We start from the raw sequence: 27,242 nt of genomic DNA on the forward strand, positions 1-27,242 counted from the left end.
CTTCTTTAGAAATGTATAAAATTATTCATATTTTTTATAGTTAATAATATACAACTTAAATTATTATTTGAAATACAAACATATCTAATCATAAAAAAAATACCCTATTATTCCATTAGCATTTTATTATAATGGTAGTAAATTAGTACCTATATAGGTTTGATTTTAGGAGTTTTTATGGCTTGATGATCTTGATTATTATTTCAAATAAAATATGATTGTGTTTAAAAAACTATACATAAATGCTTTTAAATTAGTGGCAGTTGTAATTAATACTTTTGTAAATTAAAATTTGAAATAACTTTGGAAATATACAATACTAATTACTGTATTTAACTTCAAATTACTACTTTATATTAAATACATGTTACATTAATCTAGCAAGATAAATTAAAGTTGTGGTGCAAACAAAATTTATTTTTACAAATTGCAAATAATAACATGCATAAAAATAGAAATTTATCAGATGTCCACATTAACTTAGTATTTAATTTCAAACAGTTTTAATGAAATTACAGCATATACAAATAAAGTAGGTACCTACTTATTACATAAACATTTTATTAAACAAATATATGATTAAATAGATTGAAGCAGTGAATCCTCTTTTTAGTGTTCAATTTTACTAATTTTTGTTTGAATAGTACAATTTATGTAATTAGTATAGGGTTAGAATTTTAGAATTTGATTCAAAGTGGGCTTAACAGTAAACATAATCTTTTCCCATTTCCTTCCTAAAATTCACATAAAATATTTATTATACTAACCAAGAAAAAAACGTAGAACAAAAAATCAAAGAGTTATACCAGAAACTTACTTTAATATTTATTTGCTTCTTACACAAATAATATATTAATCATATACGTATAGGTAATACTGCAAGATACATGTTTAGAAAATTGATATTTCTGGGTATTGCTGCTTCCAAACTCTTTAACGCCCGCTTAATTATACTAGACTAAATGTCGATTAAATAAATATTAGAATATTATGGATTTAAAAAAACTAAAATTGGCATGTTTAATAAATAACATAAATAACAAAGCAAATTCATCTAAGTACATAAGATTTTTATTCTTATAAACAAAAATGTCCAGTACAAAACGTTTCAATTTGGTGACAAAAAATGTATACACAATAAGAACCTATTGTAACAGTATTTTAATGACTGAACCAAAAACCTTTGGAATAGAAAAATTACTTATTATTGAGCTATGAGAGAAAGTTACAAAATACAATATTTTCAAGTATACACATAGTTTGAAAAAATAATAAACATTTCAATAAATATTTGTACAATTACACTCATAGAACACACATACATATATATTCATATGAAAATATACACGAAGTTAGAGATCAGCGGGACATTTCTTAAGACTAAAATTGTATTGCATATATATTTTATTAAATAGAAACTTTTCCCGCTTGTAAATATAATAAAAGGTACTCTATGTAAAATTATTTACAAAAACAGAATATTACTTAACAAATTAAAAAGTAGCCTACTTGAGTTTTGGAAAAATAAAATGTGAATATCAAATGTCATATTATGTTAACATTGTTAAAATTATGAATACCAATACTTAAAAGCTTTAAATGTAAGGTTAACATTCTTTTTTTATTGTCTGCAGAGTCTGCTTTGCCAACAAAATTTATCGCTCTTGATTATTCATAAATGGCAGTGTAAAATTTACTAATAAAAAACAAAATATCTATTATATAAGGTAATAATTGAAATTGAAATTTGATTTAAATACAATGTATATTTAACAACCATATTCAAAAAATTCTAATAATATCAAATAAAGTAGGAAAAATACTGACAATTTGATACTAAGTTGATGTTACACTTCTTCATTATAAAAAAAAAACTATTTAAAATGATAATTTAAAAGATTAATTAATGTTAAAATTAGTGTGTTAGAAAAATTAACTCTGGGAAAAATCTCTGATTTGTTACATTATACTTGCTCGGTGCGTATAATATTAAAAAGAAGCTATATAATTTTAAAACAATGAATTCTTGGTTCTATCAAAATATTAGTATTGAACATTTAAATTAAAAATAATAACTGCAAAAAAACATAAAAATTAACCTACAAAAGTGTATAGAATATAACTTCTTAAAAATACATAATATGGTTAACAGTAAGTTGTGTATAACAAAGATAAACATCTTTTTAAAAATACCCAACTTTGCTAATAAAAAATAGTTATTTTTTCTGTCTTATTATCTAAAATTAAAACAAAACACATTAAATGCATTTAAAACAATATAAATAACCATGAAAATAATAATAATTTACCTTGGAAAGTTTAAAAGTAAAATTTGTAAAAATAAATAAATTTTACTATTTTGATAAATAGTATCCATAAAAATTATCTTATATTTGGTTGAAAATGTTATTGCACAGGATCATTGATCTAAAAAAATGAAACATTAATTATATACAGTTATCTTTTCATACATATTAAAAATGAAACTATTTAATTTTTCTCTGTATTAAAAAAATAATTTTAATTTAAAAAGTTATATTTATTATTACATATTGACAAGGCTGGGCATTTTTTTAAACTCATTAAGTTAAGTTATTTTAAATTAATTAAGTTAAGTTAAAAGTTACTCCTATTTTTTTTCGTTAAGTTAAGAGTTACAGACACATAATATAGTTATATATATGGTTTATTAGATAGTTTTTCTTTACACTCAAGAAAATTACTGGGAAAATTAAAAATGATACATCAAAGTAAAAACCCATTCAAAAATTTGCATTATTCTTCGGACGAAAATTAACTTAATTTTGATACTTTTGAAATAAAATTAACTAGAAGTTAACACGTTAATTTTGAAAAAAAGTAACTTATTGAGTTAAAAGTTAATTTGAAAAATAAAATAATGAGTTAATTAACTTAATTTTAACTTTTAACTTGTTAATGCCCAGCCTTGCTTATTGAAGAATATGGATCTAACATTCACTAGTTTTAGTTTTATTCTTAATAAATAATAATGTTTTAAACATTTAAATCTAATTACAAATTAATTACCTGGTATGATTTTTTTAAATAATAATATGTTAAAATATATTTTATAAAAAATCTATCTTTTACCTTTTTGTTTTATTGTTATTTTTCACAAATTTCATAAAGAATTGTATCGATAAGTACAAATTCGTTGAAAAATAATATAAATAAATAATTATTTCTCAATTGAGCCAATGACAAGTATGTCAAATTTGTTTTAGATGTTTTCAATAAATAATTATGTATAAGTAAATACTATAGATTAGAATACGGGAAGCTCTGTAGAAAACTACTGGCGACATGGCGCTAAATTTCACTGAATTTGCCTGTACAGCCCCTTACTGGTAATCTACAAAAAACTAATACAAATAGTATGGCGCCAAAATTTGAATCCAATATCCACCATTGATATGCATAGAAGTATAGAACTACACAGAATATAATATTAAAATTCTGAATTGTATATAGGTAATATTAGCCTTTATATATAAGAGAGTGGCCAACTCTGTGAACATTTTCTATTGGCCGTCTGTTATCATTGTTAATGGGCGCTATTTTTTGTCCAAATTTGTATATATCTTACCAATGATAAATACATTAACTGTCAATTGTTTTTACACGACAATGTAATTTTAATAATATGTACCTATTAATATTTTGTTTTGTTTTGCTGCATAATTATATATTACCCATATTCATATTTTCTATCATAGACTATAGTTATGTATTATAAATTAAGATAAATATATACATACCTAGTTATTACACCCATATTTCATATTATATTATACAATAATTTATCATTTTATTTGCTGTTATATAGTATCTAAGCATATTTCTTTAATATTTTATGAATTGACTAGTAAATTAAATTATTTCCTATTTTAGGTTTAAAAAAACACTGGAATTTTTTGGACGAAACATGGCTTATTATATCTATTCAGTTTACCACTTTCTCATTATCTGGGCTATCTAGGTAATATTATTTATTATGTTATTGTGTATCATAATAGTATAATATAATATAATATCAGTGACAGCAAATACTATAGATTAATAATTGTTATTTATTAAATTCATTACTTAATACTTATCATAATTAATTATCTTATCACAAAAATCAAAATAGGGGGATCGAATAGGCAACCAATAGTGAAATTGAGCGCTACTGTGTCCCCAGAAATCCCATAGGCTTCCCGTATTCTAATCTATAGTATTTGGTATAAGTTATACCAAATCGATTAAGATAGTTTAATAATAATTAGTATTATTATTTAATATATTTTATGTAAATTAAAGAAACTATTAAAACTAAGACATTTTTGTTTTAATTTCTTTTTATAATTATTGATACTGAATGTAATACTGTGACTAAGTTAGTGCGAGTAGTAATAATATCTACAATTAATAAATAAATTCTTTATCTACATACCAGTACTTTTTCTTCTGTACAGTTTTCCATATTTTAACATATATTTTTTAATGTACTGTTCAACTTTTTGCTTGACACTATCACTAATTCTTAAATCTTCTACCTTTTTAACTTGAAGCTCTTTGAATAATATATTGGAATTGAGCTGTAAATATCAATCAAATTAACATTTAAATATATTAAATAGGTAAATATAAATATTACCTTTTTAGCTAAATATTTGAAATCATCATCATTTTTTATACGCCCTTGTTTGCAACTCTTCTTCACATACAAGTCTAATACTTTGACAATAACTGTAGCCATTGCGTGATAAAAATCAATAACATACTTGATTTCCCTTTGATTGTCTGGTACAAGGTTAAGAACCTCAACAGGTAAAGACATCATACTTTCTGGTAGCTTACATTTACGATTTGTATCAACCGATTTTGATTGAGTACGTTGTATATAATCTCTCACAATAGGATCATCAACAAGATTTGCACGTATCATAGATTTCTTTTGACTAATAGAATTCTTGAAGTTCTGTACGATTGGGTCAATTAGTTCACTATTAGCTTCTGTTGATGGTAAGACATAAGTGGAATCCATAGCTAAAGTTGAGGCTAAAAGTTTAGCATTCTGTTCTAGTTCAGTTATTAAAATGCTGTCTACTTTATTGAATGGTAAACACTTCATTAGAGGTTTTTGTCTAATTTCATTAGCATTTGTTTTTAACGTTGTAATATTTGTGATTAATTCATTAGATGGTTCTTCACTTACTTCATTTAGATTTATTTTTGATGGACCAATATCTGGTTTTACACAACCTGATGTACTAGGTTCCAATCTGAAATCGTTCAAATCTAATTTTAAGGAAGCAGTACTTAGTATTATTTGACTTGATGTACTAGGTTTTTGTCTAAATTCATTTGCATTTGTATTAATCAGCGCAATACTTGATAGTTCTTGCACTTGGCTGGTAACGGAAGTATTAATACGTTGAGAGCTGTTTTTATTAATAACAGGAGGCATTGGTTTTTTGAAAACTGTATTATCATTAGTCTTATTTATTATTGTAGCTTGATTTCTGGATTTACTAATTTTTTTATTTTTTATGTTGTGTAAAGGTGGCAAAGGCATTTTTCTTTTTAATTGTTTTTTTACTTGAGGTATTTTTATACTGTTACCGGATAAAACATTATTTTCTTTTAATATCAAATCTAAATTATCTGATTCTGGGGCTTTTGTTTCATCATATTTCATGACTATTTTTTGTTTGTACACTTTTATGATGTCTTTACCAGCTCCCCTCTTTAATTCAGCACACAAAATATTTTCTACTGATGGAAATAATTTATAGTGAAGTTCTAATTCATATGAAGGGTTGTGAGTTATTATCTTGGTATCTGATGGTAATTGGAGAATAAAATTTTGGGGCATGCTTGAATTATGTTTTACCAAACCGTTCAAAATTTTAAACGCAAATATATTTGTTGTATTTAATTTCAACGATTTATTATTGAACATCTTATTCAAGTTAAGTGTTTCAGGAACAGTACTTAGTTGTTCATTATGTAACATTAAAGCTGCTGAAGTTGTATCAGTTATTACAGTCTTTTGGTCGTCCTTAATTCTAAATATGTCATTTTTACTTTTTTGAGAATTTGATTTTACTAAATTATTTATTTCAATTATTTTGGATGGCTGATTTCGATAACAATTACTAATTACTTTTATGCGTTTGATTAAGTTAGGCAAAATATATTGATTTGGTTTGTTTTCAGGTGCCACATTTGATGATTTCACTGGTTTTTTATTAAAAAATGATTGAAGTATTTTAATTGGAGACTGATCTACATAATTTTGTCTAGCTGTTTTACTAACATTCAATATTCCTTTATCAATTAATTGTTGCACATTTTCTTCACATTGTTTAAATAATTTTTTACGCATATCTTCTTCTAGAGGCTGTACCACTTTGTATTTTTTATGCATATCTTCTTCTAGTGGCTGTACCACTTTATATTTTTTATGCATATCTTCATCTAGTGGCTGTACCACTTTATATTTTTTATTGGATTCTGTTTTTTCTACATTAGTATTTGGTATATTTAATTGAGTTTTAGTTGATTTTTTTAGTGTTATGTCCATCGGTAGGAAAGCTAATTGTTCTTGAATGCTTGGATGTTGAGCATCATACATCACATTTTGCGGACGCATTACACACCAAGCAGTAATATCATAAGAAAATAAACTTTGTCTAGTTTCATCAGACGTATTTGAAATAAAGTCATTCGGTAAACATGGAGGAACTGTTTTTAGTATAGAATGCAGAGTAGATCCATTACAAAGATCAACAATGGTTGGAGGCGGTAAATTCCATGTTTGGTTTATAGTTAAAATTTGTTCAATAGGGTAATATTCAATTGGTTCAGTTTCAATTACTTCGATACTTAGTATATTAGTAGAATTAATTTTTTCAGAAGAATCAGTTGGAAGTTCATAGACCATTGAGTTATCTGCAAAAATTAAAAAATATATGAGATGATACCAAATATAAAACATATTATTATTAACATGGTTTTTATAATAAAGCACAAATAGAAAAAAAAATACAACAAACCATAGATGTAAATAGCACTCAAAATATGAACGCCAATTCAATATACAAGCATTTGGGTATGCATTTTTAGTAGTAATAGTGAACGATGTCACCTTTCGGAGAAATAATAAATCTTTAGCTTTAAACTTTGAGGGTGGTTTCTGGTAGCAAATTGGATTTAGTTGGAACTTAAGAGGGTAGAACGTAGTCAGTTTGCTTAGTAATCAGGATAGTGGAAATATTAACAAAAACAGCAAGGTAATGTCTACAAAACATGTGTTTACCACATAATTTTGTTTTTATTATTTTAAAATGAATAATCCTAAAACCTTGACATTTTTACCAAATATTCATATTAAACTATTAGCATTTTCTAGTTATAATATTATGGCTCCTTCTGTGCTATTTATAGATACTTTGAAAATGTAAAAGATACAAGGTTCCTCATAAGTTGTTCTTATTGCAATTTAAAAACATCTAAAATACAATGTCATGAACATAATTTTTTTTATTAGCGTCAAAGTTGTCATAATGTTGCTAATTATTTTGTGTTAAAAATCCTTAAAATTTCTAATTACCTATAGCTTAAAAATGCAATACAAGATTGCTAAAAAATTGTTCGAATATTGTCATCTTCACGTAGTTAAATAGTATTCAAATTATATTATATACAAAGTTACTATGTAAAGCCGTAAGGGATAGAAAAATTAATATAAGTAGAAACTAAATTAAATATTAAAGTGATTCGATACCGTGATTTTCTGATTTTGTCTAGCACGCGCGCGACATAGGATTTTAGACAGGTTCTTTGCCAAACATACCAATAGTGATCTAATGAAGCAATAAGAATTCTAAAAACGGAACAGTAAACAGAAAACAGAAAAATACAACAGTCCATAACTTAGTATATTTTTAGAATTTTCACTTTGTCGTTTTTGTATAGTTGAAGGTCTATGAGGTATATGGGAACTATTTGTCCATTATATTGCACTTAGTCACTTTTTGCACAACTGCGACCATTTAAATTATTTTTATGTGGTTCAAAAAAATATTAACTATAGACTTTTCACATACGTAAAATATTTAGACAAATTTTTAATAATTTATGACAATAACTTATTCAAATAGTTCTATGGTCTGTCGGTAATGACTTAAAAATTAATAACAACAAATTAAAATTATGAAATGTAATATAATAAGAATGATTGTATAGTAAAATATGTATTAGAATATAAAATTAAATACTATTCTTTTAAGAGTACTTAATATGTATTGAATTCAAATCAAATATTCAATTTATTCTTACCTTCAGTGATGTCACTCCATTTTAAATTCTTACTAAGAGTGCGGCTTCCAATCGTTGGAATATCTTGGTGTATAATTTTCGTTTTAAATGTAGATGTTGAGCTTTGCTTTGGATTTAAAACTGAATTAATTGAATAATTTACCATGGCAGGACTAATAACCTTATTTTTTTTAAAAGGCTGATGATTACATTGTTTTTTCCATTCCAAAACCGTTTTGTTTCTATTTAAACAAATTAATATTAATATACCACAATCATTTAGAAACATTTTAAATACCTAAATAAATGTGCTTACTTGTCTCGATTAATTTTTTGATGATTAATTATTTTACTTAATGAATCCACAGAATTGGTCTGACCATTACCTTGGCTTTGCACATAACTAAAATTAATTTATACATTTAATATAGCATGAAAAGTGTGTTTCAAAAACAAAATTTAAACAAATATAGTATTCAGATAATTTTGTGATTAATCATTATCAGCTTGTAGTAGCAATATAAGATAATTATTTAACTAAATATAATATAACTTTGTGGACATACAATATTTAATTTATGTTTTCATACCTTATTTTAGAAGGTTGATTAGGAACTGCAGGATTTCCAAAATGATATGGAACAGAATTTCTAAAATAAATATGAAATAATAACATTAAATAAAAAAGTTTTTAAAAAAATGAATTTTTATTAAGTCTTACGTTTGTGTTTGTGAAAACAGTACTGGTGGTTGGATAACGTCATCAGGAATGTTCACTAAAATTAAAATCATTAAATCATAAATCATCTATAAACTTTTTAATTATAATATTATTTTAACCATATACATTACAACAGCCCAGTGTTTCCCAAATATTTTTCCTCACAAGTTATAAATAGTTGTGGTACACTTTGTACTTTTCAACAAGTACTTTTAGGTTTAAGAAAACAATCATTAAACGTCAATGACACAATTCCAATTTTTAAAAATTAAGAATAAATAAAAATGGAGCATAACTTTATACCCTCGATACAGAATATTTATACATACTCATATAAGCCTTACAAGATATTTTGCACATATGTTTATTTCCTAAATAGTTATATGTTGAGTATATTTGTATTAAAATGTTTTATATTATTTTTTTAGGTTTACTAAAACTTAATAACTCTTGTGGTTTACTTTTACTATCATACTCTGGGAAACACTGTTATGCATAAATAAGAGTATATTTTGTGTTAAAAATTAATTTACCTAAACATTTTAGTAATTTTATACTACTAGAACTTCACGCATTATCAAAATCACATATCAAATAATCACAGTACAAAATAACGATATAATAAAAAAAAAAATTGAATAGTATTACATTGGAACCAAATACTATGAGATATTGAAACATAATTTAAATATTAAAGTTAACAATTAAATGGTGTAGTTTTACACATTACAATTTTTGATAAAATTTTATTTAGTATTGGATAATAATTGATTGACAACCATAACATTTTTCAAAAAACAAAAATGGTAGTACAAAACCACAGTTGTTGCAATTTTTAGTATCCAAATATTGGATTATTAGTTTTTATATAAGTGAACTTTGCTGTCCATTTTTTACTTATGTAAGATATAGAATATTAGGTATAACATGTTTATATAATTTACCTTCTTTTGGACGATCTAATTTTGGTATTTTAAAAACAATTTTCAGAACTATCCATTTTTTCCATAAAATTCTTGCTGCTTTAACTAATGGTGATATATTTTTTACATCTGGTAACAATTTATCAATTTCTTGTTCATGTTCCTTTATTTGTGATATTGGATACTCTAAACTAAAAATTAAAAAGTATTATAATAAAATGTAAATCTAATTAAAAAAAACATTTCATACATAATATTCAACCAAGGCCAATAAGAATCTAACAGTTGAGTATTTAAAAATAAAAATATATTTTTGTATGGTTGTAGCCATTAAATAAAAATAGTAATTATAATTACTTTTCAATCATTTCTTTTATGTTTAATGGAATATTAGCCCATTGTGAAACAATATCCAAAACCTTTGATTTTGTTATTGTATTCCTGTTTGAAATTGGAAGATCTGATAGAGTTTCAACAATCTGAAATATAAAATAATATAATGTTTAAAACATTTAATTATATTATTTATATATTAATAAAACCATTTACTTCTAATTTCAAACGTTTGTTATTATTTGAAGTCATCCAACTATGTATTATATTCAATCCATTAAAATTCATAAACAACCTCTTACAGTTTAAATCGTTATCTCGGATAAATTTCAAAATATGTGATCTACTCATTGAATCCGTGATATGAACCATTAGCTTATTTAAATTTAATGTTGAGCTCTCCAAGTCTGAGCGGTTTTTATTTTTTAATTTACTGATATCCGTTAACTGTTGATCAAGCTAAAAAAAATGAAAATAAAATTTATCTTCATATTATTTATACAGAATATGATTCTAACCTGTCGTAAACGTTTTCTATCCTTGTTAGATATTTTCTTAATTGCTTTTCTTTTTTTCTCCAAACATGCATCTGGTATAACTATTAACGACACATTGTCATCTTCATGTTCATCATTATCCTCAGAACAACTGCTTTGATCATCTCCTGTTCTAGACTTTTTGCTTATAAATCCTCGACATTTTGGTGTGCCACAATAACACTTTTGCTGTGCAGCATCTCTAGATAATAATAATAAAAATAATAGTTTACATAAATTAAAAATGGTAAAACAATCGCAATACCCAAATATTTCAAAACTGTAGTCAAAAGTAATTTCTTCTCCTTTTCGTATTAGCTCTTTGCTAAAAAACCCCATTCGAGATTCACCCAACACATTCCACTGAAATTATATTTTAAAAATGAATTATTTTCTGTATGTTTATTAGAATGGTAAGAGTATACTTTTTCTGCAACACAGTTTGGTTCACAGCTGTGGTTTATGAATCTTGTAATATTTCCTTTCCGCGTAGCATCGATTATTTCATCATGTTTCAATTGTACCATATAATTGTTATTTTTATACAATGTTTTTTTCATTCGGATTATCATTTCACATTGATCAATAACTTCTCCCATATATTCATCAACAAATGTTCCACTACACAAAATATTAACTACAATTAATATTATATAATACCAATTTATAACCATTAATAAAACTAAACTTTTTGATCAAATTATGTGATATTTTTTAAATTTCTTTAGAGGACGCTACACAGACATTTGTTATCTCCGTCTTACAACTGCGTAACATAGCAATTTTATGCTTAGCAGATCACGTTTAGCTCTGTTAGTTTAAAAATTAAAGTGAATCGACCTATTATGAATCTGGATGGTAAGAACATTATCTGTATGTATATGTGGGTTTTGTACGAATTGTGGTACCATACCCTCATACAAACATAGATAATGTTCTTACCATCAAGTTTCATAATAGTCGATACACTCAAATTTTTAAACTAACGGAGCTAAACGTGATCTGCTGACTACAAATTTGCTATGTTACGCACTTGTAAGGCGGAGACAACAAATATCTGTGTAGCGTCCTTTAAAGAAATTTAAAAAATATCGTAACATAATTTGATAAATTGTTGAGAAAATCATTTTTAATTAGAATTATTAATTGAACCGTATTTGAATTAAAGTACATAATAATATATTTTATAAACTCTATTAAGAGGACACTGAACCTGCATGTGTTGTCTCCGTCTTACAAACGCGTAACATACCAAATTTACACTCAGAAATTCAAGCTTTATGCCGTTAGCTTAAAAATCAGAGTGAATCGACCTATTATGAAACTTGATCGTAAAAACATTATCTGTGTTTTGTAGGAAGTATTTTTACGGTAATTTAGTTTTTAAGTAGTTATGAGCATTTATTATATACGCTAGTGTACTCACTTAAAAACTGAATTATCGTAAAATAACCTCCAACAAAATACAGATAATATTCTTACTGTCAAGTTTCATAATATGTAGATAAACTTTAATTTTTAAAATAACGGAATAAAATTTGAATTTCTGAGCGTAAATTTGGTATGTTACGCGTTTGTAAGACAGAGACAACACATGCGGGTGTGGCGTCCTCTTATGGTAAGATTATTATCTAGGACAGCGGTTCTCAACCTTTTCATATCTGTGTAACTCAATTTAAAATTAAAATATAATAAAAATCTTATGCAATGCCCTAGGTAATAATTTCACCTTTAAATTTTACAGAGTAAAATTTGTCAAGCTGTACATTTGTTTATAAGATAGAGACAACATAAGTGGGTTCGGCGTCCTCTTAAGAATTCATATTTTTAAATATACACTAGGCGGGGGACAATCACACTTTGTGACTGCGCATATACACCTACTTCTGTTTATTGGCGGTTGGACTCATCAAGGAACAAGGTTCGGATTAATATATTTCAGAGAAAATCGTACTTCAATGTGCTGTTTCCGTATCTTTAGCACATAACATAGCACATTTTACATTCTGAAGAATTAAAATCTGTTATTTTTAACATTAGAGTAAATTTACCAAATTTAAAAGTAAGAATATAAACATAGACTCACATACATTTTTGATATAATTATTTTGAAGAAACTTTTAAGTATTTCAAAATTGTACTTTTTTTTAAACTACAAGAAAATATTCTGACTTTTAAATTTAAAAATAGTTCAATATACACTAATTAAAAATGACAGAATAAAATGAATTCTTCTCAATGTTAAATTTGGTATATTATGTGTTGGAAGGATGGAGAGAACCAATCCAATACGGGTCTGAGTGGTTTAACATTCTCTTAACATATAAAATATTTATTCAACATATTAGATTGCCATTAAAATTGAATCTTATGTAACTATAGAATTTATTACCTTGGGATATCTTCAAGCGCAAAAACACCATAGCCTTTATCTGCAGTTTTGATAACTTTAGTTCGTTTGAATTGTTTATTTTGAAATTGCTTGTTTGTACATAAAGACTTCAAAACACAAGCTTTTCCACTTAAAAAATAAGATAATTTTTTTAATTAAAATATCAACTTTTTAAAAATAAAATTGATTTGAGTTACCATTCAATATTCAATAAACGATTTAAACACTCTGTAGCACACCCAGGCTTTTTTTCAATCCAGTCTTTTCTTGTATACTTACAGTGGCATTTATAAGTATCAGAATTGATAATTATCCTAAAAAAAAAGCATTATTAGTCAAGAATGTACTGAGCAATTGTTGCTCAACAATGGTAATTTAAAAACCTACAAATAAAATACAACAATTCCAAAACCAATTAATAACTCACAGAACATGTTAATCTAAATATAATAACAAACACAAGCTGTGAGGATTTTTAATTTATATTTTAAATTAATGTATTAATTACCTTGGTTTTAGTCTCCGTAATTCTTGTGCTTCTGCTGGTGTATACTCACCCATTTTTCTCCTAAAATAATATTTAATTACTAATAACAGAAGTAATATTATTGAATATTGAACATTGTAGATAACAAATAATAAAATATTATTTGGCCAACAATGTCTTAAAAAATATACAAAATGCTTACCTATGAGGCCTGAACAAATTGTTAGTTATTAAAGTAAAGTTCAATTTTTTTAATTTTTTATCCAACTCCGGGTCATTTGCTCTAGCTTCTGCTAAATGTATTTCGTTGTCTTTTCGAATTTCATCAGCTAACAGTAAAGAGTCAATTTTTGAATTTTCAGATGATAATAAATATTCTTCCTCTAACATATCAGTAGCCTTAAATTTTGTATTTAATCGCTTAGATCGTCTAATCTTGCCTTCAAATTCCTCTTGATCGCTTTCAGAATTTTTCAAATCGCTTATGTTTGAGGGTTCACTATTTTCAAGGAAATGGCATTCATATCTATCAGAACCTCTGAGATCCTCCGGATCACTTTCAGAATTTTCCAAATCGCTTATGTTTGGAGGTATTTGGAATGATGGTAGATCATTAGTAGAACACAACATATTTAAATTATCTAAATTTCCAGACATATAGTTGGTTTTCTCTTCTGGTTGTTCATATTGCTGTGTGGGCTTACTATTTTCACATCCATCAGAATCTGAATTTGAATCTGCATTCAAATCTGATGACGACTCATAATTTTCTTCTGAATCACATTCATATTCACATTCTTGAACTAGAAATCTCCAGATAACTGTATCTAAAAATAAACAGTTTGGAAAACTTCTGCTACGTTTCAACTTTGATCTAAATTTTTTAGCCAGGTCATTTTGTATTATTCTTTCAACCTGTATATTTGGTCCGCGTTCTAAATAAGAAACACTTTTCCAAGATTTCAGTGACTTCAAATCCTCAAACATACTTTTTTTTGATTTTTTTGGAGAGTTGTACACAAAATTATCAGTAAGAGAATTTCTCCGATATTTTATTTTAGTAGATTCATTAACACTGTTTGATCTAATCCGTCTAGGTGCTAGATTCCAGTCTACTTTTTCAAGTTCAGAGAACACATCTTGTTCACTTTCACTTAAAATCTCATTGATTTTAATTCTTGTACCAGAAACACAATCAATTTTATCTTGTACATTTAACTTATCACATCCTTCTAAAAAATTAACAGATGAAGTTTTTTCTTGTAAAATTGACTTATCACATCCTTCTAAAAAATTAATAGATGTAGTTTTTTCTTGTACATTTGACTTATCACATTCTTCTAAAAAATTAACAGATGTTTTTTTTTGTACATTTGTGTTATCAAATCTTTCTAAAAAATTAATAGATTTAGTGTTTTCTTGTACATTTGAGTTATCACGTTCTTCTAAAAAATTAACAGTTAAAGTGTTTTCTTGTACATTTGAGTTATCACATCCTTCTAAAAAATTAATGCATGTAGTATTTTCTTGGTCAGTTGATGTATCACATCCTTCCGAAGTAAACTGTGGTGATTTTACTGTATCATTAAATCGTGAAATAGTTATACACTTAAAATCATTACCATCGCCTGGAAATAACATGATTGGTGAAAACGATCTCTCACCAGATTCAGGAATGTTCTCATTTACTTCTGTTGTATCATAACTCAAAAAATTTTTATTTAATTTTTTAGTTAAAGATTTTATTACTTCACTAGAAGACAACTTTACAGGCTGTCCTGGACCTAATTTGTGCAATTCTGAATCAATAATTTCATCATTTTCAAATTCATCATTGTTTAATTTTGTTGCACATGGCTTCTTTAAAACAGCAGAACCTTGTTTTGTTCTTTTTCGTTTTTTTGCTGGAGCTGAATTTGACACAATTGGTGGTATTTGAATAGTAGTTGATGTTAATTCATTTTTTCTCGGTCTGCCTCGACCTCTTTTTATAACTTTTGGTTCATCAGTATTTTTAGGTTCCATATCAGCAATTGAATTTGTTTTAACTGGATCTTGATTACCAATATTTGAAATTACTGATGTATTATCAGTAATATTATTACTTCTTTTTTTGGGTCTACCCCTTTTTCTTTTTACTGGTACAGAATCATCATTGAATTTGTCTACAACAACACCACAATGGCTTTCACAGTTAGAATTAGCATCAGTTTTTTTATCGGTTTTTCTAGTGTCATCTGTATGTTCATTGATTTGATTAATTATACTATTTGAAGGTGAAAGGTCCATTGTAAATATCTCATTGATTTTTTCAGATTTAGCTAAATTGTTTACAGGTAGAGTATTCTTATTAGTAGAATTTTCTAATGCTAACTCCATTTGACTTGTACGGGTCCATTGGGATTTAACTTTCACTGGTTTGTTATAATCATCAATTTTTGGTACAAAATTAATTAAATTAACAGAAGAAAATTTGTGTAATTTATAATTTGAAGTTATGTTTTTATCAGGTGTGTGAGTTGTAGTTAAATAATCAATAAGTCTTTGTTTTCTAGTTGGTAGACTTGATTTAGAATCAATAATAGATTGGTTTTCATCTATCAATTCTATATCAGAAGATGAATTTCTTTTGTTTGATGGTTTTTCAACTTTCTTGTTACTGTGTATCATTAAATCATATTCTGTGCAATATTCATCCATATTAACTCATAGATAAATCCTAAAACAAATAATAATAACAAATTAGGTGTTTAAATAATGATGAAAACATAATATATTAATGTAGTATATCAACAATTAGTTTATCATCAATATAAATAAAATTATTGTCCATCTGTCTTATCCATAATAGTCTTAACAAGTATACAGAATTATAGGGAATTATTTAATTAAGTAATGGCGTAACGCTTACTTTTTTAACACTTTATTTAAACCAAGGATTTTTAAACTTTTATAAAAGCCTTTATTTACCTCAAAAAGAGCCAAAATGTTTTGTAAATATTATCATTCGTATTATCATGTGATGTCTAAAAAATGTCATTAATATGTGTTATGTAAAGAATGTCTGATTTGTAGGTAAAATCTCCTTAACATTATAATAATTAATTACTTAATGGTGAACTAATTTCTGGAAATTAATTAAAGTAATTTTAATTAATAAAAGTTTAATGGAAAAAAGTTTTAGAGTAAATTAGTCTGTGTTGATCTACTAAAGAATTTCTTTGAAGAATAAATTATTATTAGCTTTCTATAAACTTTTAAATTATTTAAACAATACTTAGATAAACGTACAATAATCACGCCCACTTCCATGGTCACTTTATTTTTAATCACACTATAGATTTAATAATTATTTTTTATTATGTAGGTACATTGTTGCAAAATATTATAATTTAGAATTTTGAGTAATTATCCATTTTTAAATGTACATTTAAATTTAAAGAAATATATACAATTAAAATTGTTTATAATTTTTTTGGTGTTAATGTTTCGTTGGTTTTTAGTGCATACACTTAAGAATACGAACAGAAATACATTAGAATTGTACCACAGATTAAATTAAAACTTTTAATATTTTCAATAATTTAATAGGGCCTGAGATTTTAATGCCCTCAAAATTCTGAATAATGCTTGAAAATAATACACATTTTTTTTATAATTTTGTTACCAATTCTAATATAAATTTTGTATACCTAAATGATAATATAAATTTTAAAAGATACTCAGACTAAACTGATCATTTTTAGATTATTTTTTAATCAGGAAAAATCTAATGGAAAAAAAAAATTAAATGTATATTTAGCGCATATTTTAATAATAGTTTTTGATTTATGAACTTCCGATCCCAATTAATAGTTATGAATTTTTACTAATTTAATAAAAACCCTTGAATGCACTAACAATGTTGTCTGTGCATCAGAACATAAAATTAAATCCTAAAGATGTAGTAGACATTTTTAGCCAAAAAAAAAAAAGAGAAAGATGTATTTTATATTATGAATAATATATTAAGGACCGTTATTACATTCTCGCTAAATTATATTTATCTGATAGTGTAGTTAAGCGTAGCGGGGACTTAAATGGCGAGTTTAGAATAAAATATTATTACAATGTTACAGCTAGTTCTATTCATAAGATAATTAATCTCAAACATAACAGCGATTTACTTTGATTATTGAAATCAGCTGTTATGCTATAACCGATAATGAAACATAGATTTAAATAACACTGTAAACTGATGCTATCTTAAAACTTCATGTTTATATAATATAGTTAACTATTTTTAGATATTTTGTAATAGGTAGGTATATTTTATATTAATATGAACAAAGCTTAAAGATGGACAGGAAAATTTCTCTTCTCAGTGCTATTGGTGTAAATTACAGAACCCAGCACCTCGAGAATCTCATAATTATCTTAAATAATAATAATTAAAATCTTTAAGATCAACTATACATATATTTCCTAAAATATGAATTAAAAGTTCTAAATATAAAACGTATAAATACTCTTAATGTCCCCTTAGTTATAATAAACTTGTTGTCGATACCGTTGTAAATAAATTGTAAAATTGTAAACATAGTGTATAATATAAATTCTGATTAAGTTAAGTTTTTTATTTGTATACATTTATGATCTACCTATTTGATTTTAAATTCATTTTGCAGGCATGAATTAGAAATATAAGTATTTATTTAATTAGAACCCTAACAAACAATTAGTGTCCAATATTCTAATCATGATTTTCTGTGCACCAACAAAGCAAACTTATACTACCCCCTTCACTCAACAATATGGGGTCAGTACCCTTGTCCTAAACCTTCATAGGTCTCTGGCTCCCACCTCTTATTTATCCGCTATATTCGTGATATTCCTAATTTGTGCCATCTTTGTTCTCCCCTTCCTCTCTTCCTTTTACATTTATTCCCATCAATTTCTTAATAACTTCTTCCAAAATTATGTGGCGGGAGAATACATTCTTAGTAGGCATCAGCTAGTCCAGTACCTAATTTAATTTTAATTTATTACTAGACATACATACATCCTTTTTTTATAAGACAAACTTAATATAATTATTATCCAATTAAACAATTGGTCATTATGGTTAGGGATGAGCAAATTATCAACAAAAAAAAAGGTGGGTAAGTGGATGTCGCTCTGCTGTACAGTAGGTTACAAGTGGGTCACTGTAATGGATGGTGTTAAATTTGAATTCAATGATATAATATCATTGTATAAGAAAAACGATTCTGAGCGAAAACGGTCAGTCAGCCTATGATATTACCAAGTATATTTGATGATATTATTGTGAATAAAGTAATTTATATACCGTGTGTCCGCGGAAACAGGGTACACTTTACCACTCATTACCCTGTAAATATTTTTCAATTCTGTTTGCGGGACATTAAACTAGACTAATGTATCGTAAATTTCTATGACTTACAATGTTTTTAACTCGTGTATCTTGCGCATGCGCAATAAAACTTACATTTTTTTAAATGGCAACCTGTAATTTAAATACCATATTCGGGTTCACCGATTTTTTTCAAGCCATTTTGATGTATCAACTTGTGTCCTAAACCCAAGATTGACTAAACTAGAGCTAAGTAGAATTAAAAAAATTAAAAAATTAAATTTAATTAATTTTTTTTTCTAACTGTATGTACTTATTTTTTTGTTCTAAACACCATGAAACAAACAATCAAAATTATTATTATTAAACTAATTAACTATTTACTATTGACACATGACTCTGATAATGAGTTCCATAATACCTAATATAAAAATAGCAAATGACATTTCAATAGTTATAGGTAGATAACAAAACTAGAAACACCAATGCTCTTTATTATTTTAATAGATGGGTACTTAATTATAATTCTGATGGAAACAAAAATACACTTCTTCTCTTTTGGTTTCAGCCAATTAAGACCATATGCAGTTTCATAATGTGTAATAATAAAATAAGATAAATAGTAAATGGTTAATTAGTTTAATAATAATAATTTTGATTGTTTGTTTCATGGTGTTTAGAACAAAAAAATAAGTACATACAGTTAGAAAAAAAAATTAATTAAATTTAATTTTTTAATTTTTTTAATTCTACTTAGCTCTAGTTTAGTCAATCTTGGGTTTAGGACACAAGTTGATACATCAAAATGGCTTGAAAAAAATCGGTGAACCCGAATATGGTATTTAAATTACAGGTTGCCATTTAAAAAAATGTAAGTTTTATTGCGCATGCGCAAGATACACGAGTTAAAAACATTGTAAGTCATAGAAATTTACGATACATTAGTCTAGTTTAATGTCCCGCAAACAGAATTGAAAAATATTTACAGGGTAATGAGTGGTAAAGTGTACCCTGTTTCCGCGGACACACGGTATAACCTATTTACATGGAGCCTTGTTTTAAATTTTCAATCCTTAGCCATAAAAGTTAAACATTTTATACATTTTTAACTACAAAATAATTAATGAATTATAAATTTGATAAATGTTGTCAAAATTTGAACTTTAAATGCTTATAAAAAAAAATTGTGCTTTTGTATTTTTAATATTTTTCAATTGCTATTAGAATGATATATCAGGAGCCTTATATTAAATTTTAACACTTTTTTACCCAACAAATAAAATTTTATTGATATTTATAGAAAAAAAAACTAAAAAAATTGAAAGCTGACAATGTCCAGAACAGCTCAAAAAGAGTCAAAATATTTTTTTAAATTTTATGGTGTATAGAAAATGCTAATATAAACATTCAGTGAAATTTTCAAGTATCTTCAGTCATTCGTTTTTTATTTACAATAAAATAAAAAAATTGTTACACAAGAAATCGAGTGAATATCAAATATTGTAAAAATATAAATTTCAGACGCTCATAAAAATTTAATTTGACTTTCTTGTAAACATTTTTTTTTTTTGATAAAGGTAGAAAAACATGGATAATCTTGTATTACATTTTCAAATCTTAAATTTAAAAAGAAAATTTTTATAAATTCTCAACTCAAAATAGTTTACTAAATTTCGTGATTTTTCCGTATTTTGTCAAGATTTGAACTTTGAATGATTATAAATAAAAACTGTGACTAAGGATTTTTAATTTTTTTCATCTGCCTTTGAAACAATAACCTAGGAGCCTTCTATTAAATTTTCAAGCTTTTTTACTCAACAGATAAAATTTTATTGAAATTTATAGAAAAAAAACTAAAAAAAATGGTAATTGACAATGTCCGTAAACAGCTCAAAATAAGTCAAAATATTTGAAAAATGTTATGGTGTATAGGAAATGCAATTATAAACATTCAGTCAAAATATGTCCCAACGGTCATTTGTTTTAGAGTTACACCAAAAACCAATATCGATTTTCTCGAAATTTTGTGTAAAAATCCTCCCCGTTTTTCCTTAATTTTTCTTTTGTTTTTTCACGTCGCTTTTGAAAACTACTGGGAAATTTTTACTTTTGACCCTTCAAAGTACCAACTAGATTCACTTTCCTATCAGAAAAGTTACTATTGATGAAAATCCAAGCACTTTTACTGTCCTAAAAGGTGATGACACAAAAATAAAAAAAAACACGTCATTGTAAAATCAATACATTCATCGTTCCACTCAGAATCTAAAAGTAATTAATTACAAATTACAAATTACATGATTGTAGAACATTTAATTACAAATTACATAATTGAATTACTTAAAATTACCAATTACATTTAAAAATTTTATTACAATTTTATTATAACTAATAATATTATTATATAAAAAAGTGTATAAATTTAATCAAAAAAAAAAAAACAACATTAGAAAATTATAGGTACATAGAAAAATTAGATAATCCCATAATTTTGATTACCTTTTAAAAATACAAGTTTTTTGAATTGTTCGTCAGACAACTGTGATCGAGTAGGTGCCATTATAAAGCCAGCAAATGAAAACAATCTCTCAACCGGTGCTGACGAACAAATATTAGTATTATAATTAATAAATAATTGTTTAATAACAGAATAATTGTTTAAACATGTTCAACTTGGATGGTTGATATTTTTTTGAGAAAATTTATCAGCGTTCATTTTAGTTATTTTTTACTTATTAATAAATAAGAAAAAGTAAAATAATTATCAATTTTAAAGACATTATTCAGTGTTGGATGACAATGAGATGGTTACTTAAGCCTGTACGTAGAAACGAAGTGTACAATTTGTACATTGTACAGTACGATTAGATAGAACATGGTAGTATAAATGTATAATATTATGTGTTCTACATGTCTATATTATCTGTATTTTGTAGTAATGTTCATCATAAAATTATCTTTTAGTATCGGTGCCAAATGTTTGACAACTTATGCTGTATAATTTATGAATATATTTTACATTGTAGAAAATCCTAAATTCTAAATTTTTATCATTGAAAAATTGTAATTCTTTATACCAATTACAAATTACATCAACATTTAATAATTAATTACCAATTACAAATTTCATCAATATTTTTATAATTAATAACCAATTACAAATTACTTAAGTAATTGAATTACTGTAATTATTGAAAAGTGCCCAACCCTGATTATGGTAATATTGATATTGACTACATTTTAAATAAATACATTAAAATGTTGATTTTTAAATAAAGCCCTAAATATTACATATTCTATAGTTTTTAGTGGTTTGTAAGTTCAATAAAAATATCTAATATTATAATATGATTAAATATTATTAGTTATTAGTTATTACGTAAAATTGCACAATACTAGCTTATAAATAAAAACTGAACAGTTAAAAATTAATAAATAATAATTATTAGGTACCTACTTATTAAAGATAATTTTTTAAACTATTGACAACTGTTATTTTTAATATTTGATTGATAATTGTTATTTTTAACAGGTATAGGTAATGAATTTAATATGTAAGTAATTACTTATAACTAGGATAATATCAAAAACTTATTGATATAATCTATACCTTCTAATATTATAAAGCTGAAGGGTTTGTATATTAGAACGTATTAATCTCCGAAATTACTGGGTCAAATTCAATAAAAGTTAAATCAATAGTTTCCTTGAGACTTCGGGGATAGTTTTAACTTATTTACACAATCCCTGTTGCTTTAGGATGACGCATACAAGAATTTCATTTTTATAGATAGATATGCAATTGGTTACAGAAATAAAATTAAAAAAAAAAATTAAATTGATGAGGCCAAACTGCTATGCATGTCACATGGATTTTTTTTAATAACAATATATATTTTAAAAAACTAACAGATAGTACGATACTTTCATTATAATTCATTAATGCAATTGTTTGCACACCCTCTTTAAGCTAATGATTGAGTTTAAGGTGGTGGGTTCATAAAATAAGTTACATAACCAATTTCTATAAATACTTAGGTAATTAATACTTAAATAATATTATAAATACATTATATTTTGATAGACATAGATTCCTCGTAGAATATTTAAAATGATTATAATTAATGAACAGATTAATATTTATTTCCAATTGTCTACAAAGTGAAATTGCACTTTAGTCTCCAAATTGTTTTTTACAATAGGAACTTTTAAGATAAATTTAATAATTTAATTCATAGTTGATTTTAATTTGTTCAAGTGGATTTCAAGTGGAAATCTGTGATTTCACAATTGTAATTATTTTATTAGCTTTACAGTATAATTTTTCAACACTTTTTTCGTGAATGAGAGCAGTATCATTTGCAAAGCAAATTATTTTTGAATCAGCATTTATATTCAGCAAACCATTTATGTATATAATAAAAAATACAGGTCTGAGAACGGTCCCTTATAGAACACCATTGTTTAATAAAATAAAATAAATAATAATAATATTTAATTTATTGTTTATTATTCAAATGTACAACAAAAGGCAATATTGACTCAATGTTGTATGTAATCCTTAAGTTGTATGTAACTCAAGAACTAGACAACCGTTTTTTACCTACTTAAGTTTCAGTGATTGTTCTTAGAGATATCAGGAAAGTCTTGAGAGTAGTTTTAACCACGTTCATACATAAATCATGTGCTATATCCAATTCAATGATCGGATTGCCCATACCATTAGAATTAGTTCTGAAGGTGAGGAAAACTGATGCCGATTTGCACTTGAACTGAGCTACACAGTGTGTTGATTGAAAACAATGATAGCTATGCATAAAAAGAGCCTGTAAATTATTTTTTGGAGAGTGTAGCTAAAGATATCAAACTAACTTAAAAATCATTTGAAATCTAGTCTGTTTGCAGAATAATACAATTATTAGGAAATCACTATTTGGTATGCAGAAGGCTGTTCTACTAATGATAACTATACTCTTTTCAGAATAACTTTACCCACTTAAGCGCACGCAACTGAGTCGGCGGCCGCTGTCCGACCCCCTGGCGAGAGTCAGGTGCGCTATGATTGGTCGTTAGTTGTCGACAGCTGCCGTCACCCGTCGCTATCGACAGCCACCACCGTGCATACAGATGGTCATAATTACAAGATCGTAATATATATTACCTATTATGTTATAATGTATATTTTTTTTTCTTTGCTACGTTTCTTGTACTTGTACCTTATTGTTCTGCATCAAACACAATGGCTATGTCGTATACAATTATTTGTGAAAACGGTGCGATAGTATTGTTCACTACATATACATCTGCTGAAAGTCGATGGTGGCGGCACAGCAAACATAAGCGTTCACCATGGTAACAGACATGCGCAAACGAGACGAGTTTTTGTCGATCGAGTGGGCACAGTTATTCTGAATAGAGTATAACCGACTAGAGATATATACAACAAATAAATGTAACACAACAATCACAAACTGATGGAGACTACGGAGGGACCAAATAATGGCCATTAGTTATGGTAATATTGAAACAGCACAGTATCTGCCGTGCACTTGACGATACCCACATTCATTCTATAAGTATCAAACAGGTAGATGGACAACAAAGACAAGACAGATATGTAGTATGTAGTAGGTGCAAATGTGTAATAAGTAGACGACTACTCACTACTGTAGACACGTCGAGATAGTATTACACAAACATTATCAATAACAATTTATTGAACTACCAGCCAGGTTGACGGCAGGCAAAAAATACAACAGCAGTAGAACAGCATGCCAGTTGACGATATAAAAAAATGATCATTGACGTTCCACATTGGCGAACGCCACTGGGTAGTGCAATCACGACCACAGGGTAATATCTATCTACATCTTAAATACACGGTTGACAATCACCTGAATTCCAATGGGTCCGACGAATGACGCACCACCGCCGGTGCACCGGTCGAAAGTCGCCATCACTGCCGCCGATGCACGAAAGCCACAGTGAAGTACACGGTTATTATTCACGGAGAAGGTACACAACGGTCAACGGTACTGGTGTCAAGGGTGGTCCGGTGTTGGAGAGCAAAACGCGAGACAACGACGGTCGACGGACTACACAGTACACAGTGTCACAGTGGATGAGTTGCGGACCAGCGACAACGGGTGGTGATGGTATTTGCGCCGTGTTGCCACTTGCCGCCGCCGAATCGAAATGACCGTCTGTGTACGCTAACGACTGATAACGCTCCGACGCCGACGGTACAGACGTACAATTTTTAATGGTTGGTCGCAGCGCGCGGTGGCGGACACTGGTGCGCGGAAAAGGTCCGGACGCTCGCGCGTGCCGCGTGCGTATGCGTGTGCTAAGAGCATGCGCACCGCCTTCCATCAACATTAACCATTGCTATGGGCCTATGGCCTGTTATCCGGTTACCAACGTGTTCGTCGTATTAAGTCTTATCGTCTATAATTTATTGTACCACCACCAATCACCAACGCGGAGACGAAACAACAATAATAAATGTTCAAGGAGTGTGTCGGTACGTATCGATTCGTAACGTTTCATTATCATTATCGAGTGTTAACAAAGGTACTGTACACACCGGCACAACGTATCGCCGACCCGTATCGGAATTCGGAGTTGTATTCAACTCGGCATTTAACTACTACAGTACTACGTCTTGATCATAATAATATTGTCAATGGCTATACTGGCCAGTGGCCTTGGCGACATTTGTTGTCTTTTTAGTCTTGTTTACGTGTGCGTAAACACGATACTCAGACCTACGATGACGATGGTTGTAGAATTTAGATGAAAATAAATCATAGTCGGAGGCGTGATTGAACGTTTTTTTATTTTTCAACTAGAGACAAGACAACAAATTATGGATTTTTATGTGCTGTAAATAGTTTTTTTTCCGAAAAAAAAATAATATTGTTATGTTATTTTTTTTGTAATTTGTAATATTTTTCATTCACCGATTTTAGACTGGGCAATTGCCTCCAAAAAAGCAGTGCTACTGCCATAGACGATAGTAATGCACTAATGCATTACATGGAAATAAATAATGGGGTGGAGGGTCTGGAGATTTTTTTAAAAATTATTTTATATATAAAATATAAATATAAATATAAAAAATAGTATACTATTTTATATTTTTGACAAATTATACATGCCGCATATAACTATAATGATTGCATTTATTATTTACATATTTACCACCCCTATTTTACGGGTTGGTATTATAATCGTGTATATAATAATATGTGAGGGCAACTGGTGCATTTTGTTCTAGGTAGTTCGGAGGAATTTGTATAAAAAAGGTACTTACTGAGGGCAACTGGTACACGCACCTAATAGTAAAACAAATTACTATATCTAATAGAAATATAAATAAATAATTAAAAAAAAGCAGGCAAGTGGATGTTACTCTGCTGTACAGTAGGTTAAGAGTGGGTCACTGTATAATGGATGGTAATTGGTACCTATTAAATTTGAATTCAATGATGTAATATCATTGTATACGAAAAACGATTCTGAGCGGAGACGGTTTGTCGGTGTGGATATTTTATATTAAATTTATATTGTTCTTACTTATTATTAATACAGTAGCTGGTAAGTTAAGTTAATATTATAAAATCACAACCAGATAACTAAAATCGTTATTCTTGGTTTTTTTTAATATTATGTAATTTCGTCCAAATTTGAATTTAAAATGTCCGTAAAAAATAATTGTGGTTATATATTTTTCAGATTTTTTGGTTACATTATGAACTATATATATTATGATTATAGTCTTTGTTTTAAATTTTCAATCCTTAGTTATAATAATTGAACATTTAATTTTAATCTTTCAGATTTAGATCAATTTTGTCAAAATTCGAACTTTAAATGCTTATAAAAAAATAATGCAAAAGTATTTGTAATATTTTTCAATTGCTATTGTACCAATAGATCAGGTGCCTTTATTGAAATATACATCTGGTCTATATCGTACCCCTGACTTCTCTCTCTAAGCACTGTCCATTAAGGCGGGTTTCCACTACACACGTTTGCCGTGTACACGAAAAATGTTCGGGTAAGTCCAACAACAACACGGTATCTTAGTTAATCGTGTGGTAAATTAAACTAACCAACCAATCACAGCGTGATTCGTGTATAGTGGAAACCAGCCTTTGGTTTACA

The 27,242-nt window shown here is 27.1% G+C and overlaps 1 protein-coding gene across 3 annotated transcripts; it reads right to left on the minus strand.

The window, feature by feature from the left end:
* Window positions 1-1,049: 1,049 nt before the first annotated feature.
* LOC132933510 (uncharacterized) lies at window positions 1,050-25,404 on the minus strand. 3 transcript variants are annotated; one of them, XR_009662892.1, is made up of 19 exons: window positions 24,968-25,404; window positions 13,923-16,439; window positions 13,742-13,801; window positions 13,431-13,547; window positions 13,234-13,362; window positions 11,267-11,462; window positions 11,107-11,204; window positions 10,824-11,043; window positions 10,522-10,764; window positions 10,330-10,451; window positions 9,994-10,163; window positions 9,050-9,104; window positions 8,919-8,978; window positions 8,645-8,731; window positions 8,350-8,570; window positions 4,661-6,960; window positions 4,457-4,601; window positions 2,310-2,427; window positions 1,050-1,696 (listed from the first exon to the last, which is right to left on the minus strand). XR_009662892.1 is itself a non-coding variant. In XM_060999783.1 (18 exons), the coding sequence occupies exons 2-18, from the start codon at window positions 16,418-16,420 to the stop codon at window positions 2,420-2,422; spliced, it is 6,729 nt and encodes a 2,242-aa protein (XP_060855766.1). In that variant the 5' UTR covers window positions 16,421-16,439; window positions 24,968-25,404; the 3' UTR covers window positions 1,050-2,419. The 3 variants fall into 3 exon arrangements, 1 of the variants encoding a protein (XP_060855766.1); XR_009662893.1 differs by having other exon boundaries at window positions 1,050-2,237; XM_060999783.1 differs by having other exon boundaries at window positions 1,050-2,427.
* Between the last annotated feature and the right edge of the window lie 1,838 nt (window positions 25,405-27,242).

This window comes from Metopolophium dirhodum, chromosome 1 (assembly GCF_019925205.1).
Source record: "Metopolophium dirhodum isolate CAU chromosome 1, ASM1992520v1, whole genome shotgun sequence".
NCBI classification, from domain to species: Eukaryota; Metazoa; Arthropoda; class Insecta; order Hemiptera; family Aphididae; genus Metopolophium; species Metopolophium dirhodum.

Coding starts and splice junctions, on each gene's coding strand:
- LOC132933510 (XM_060999783.1), bottom strand. CDS start 16,420: ATGGATGAATATTGCACAGAATATGATTTAATGATACACAGTAACAAG. Junction 10,452..10,521: donor ACAAACGTTTGAAATTAGAA/GTAAATGGTTTT, acceptor TTTATATTTCAG/ATTGTTGAAACTCTATCAGA. Junction 6,961..8,349: donor ATGGAGTGACATCACTGAAG/GTAAGAATAAAT, acceptor TAATTTTTGCAG/ATAACTCAATGGTCTATGAA.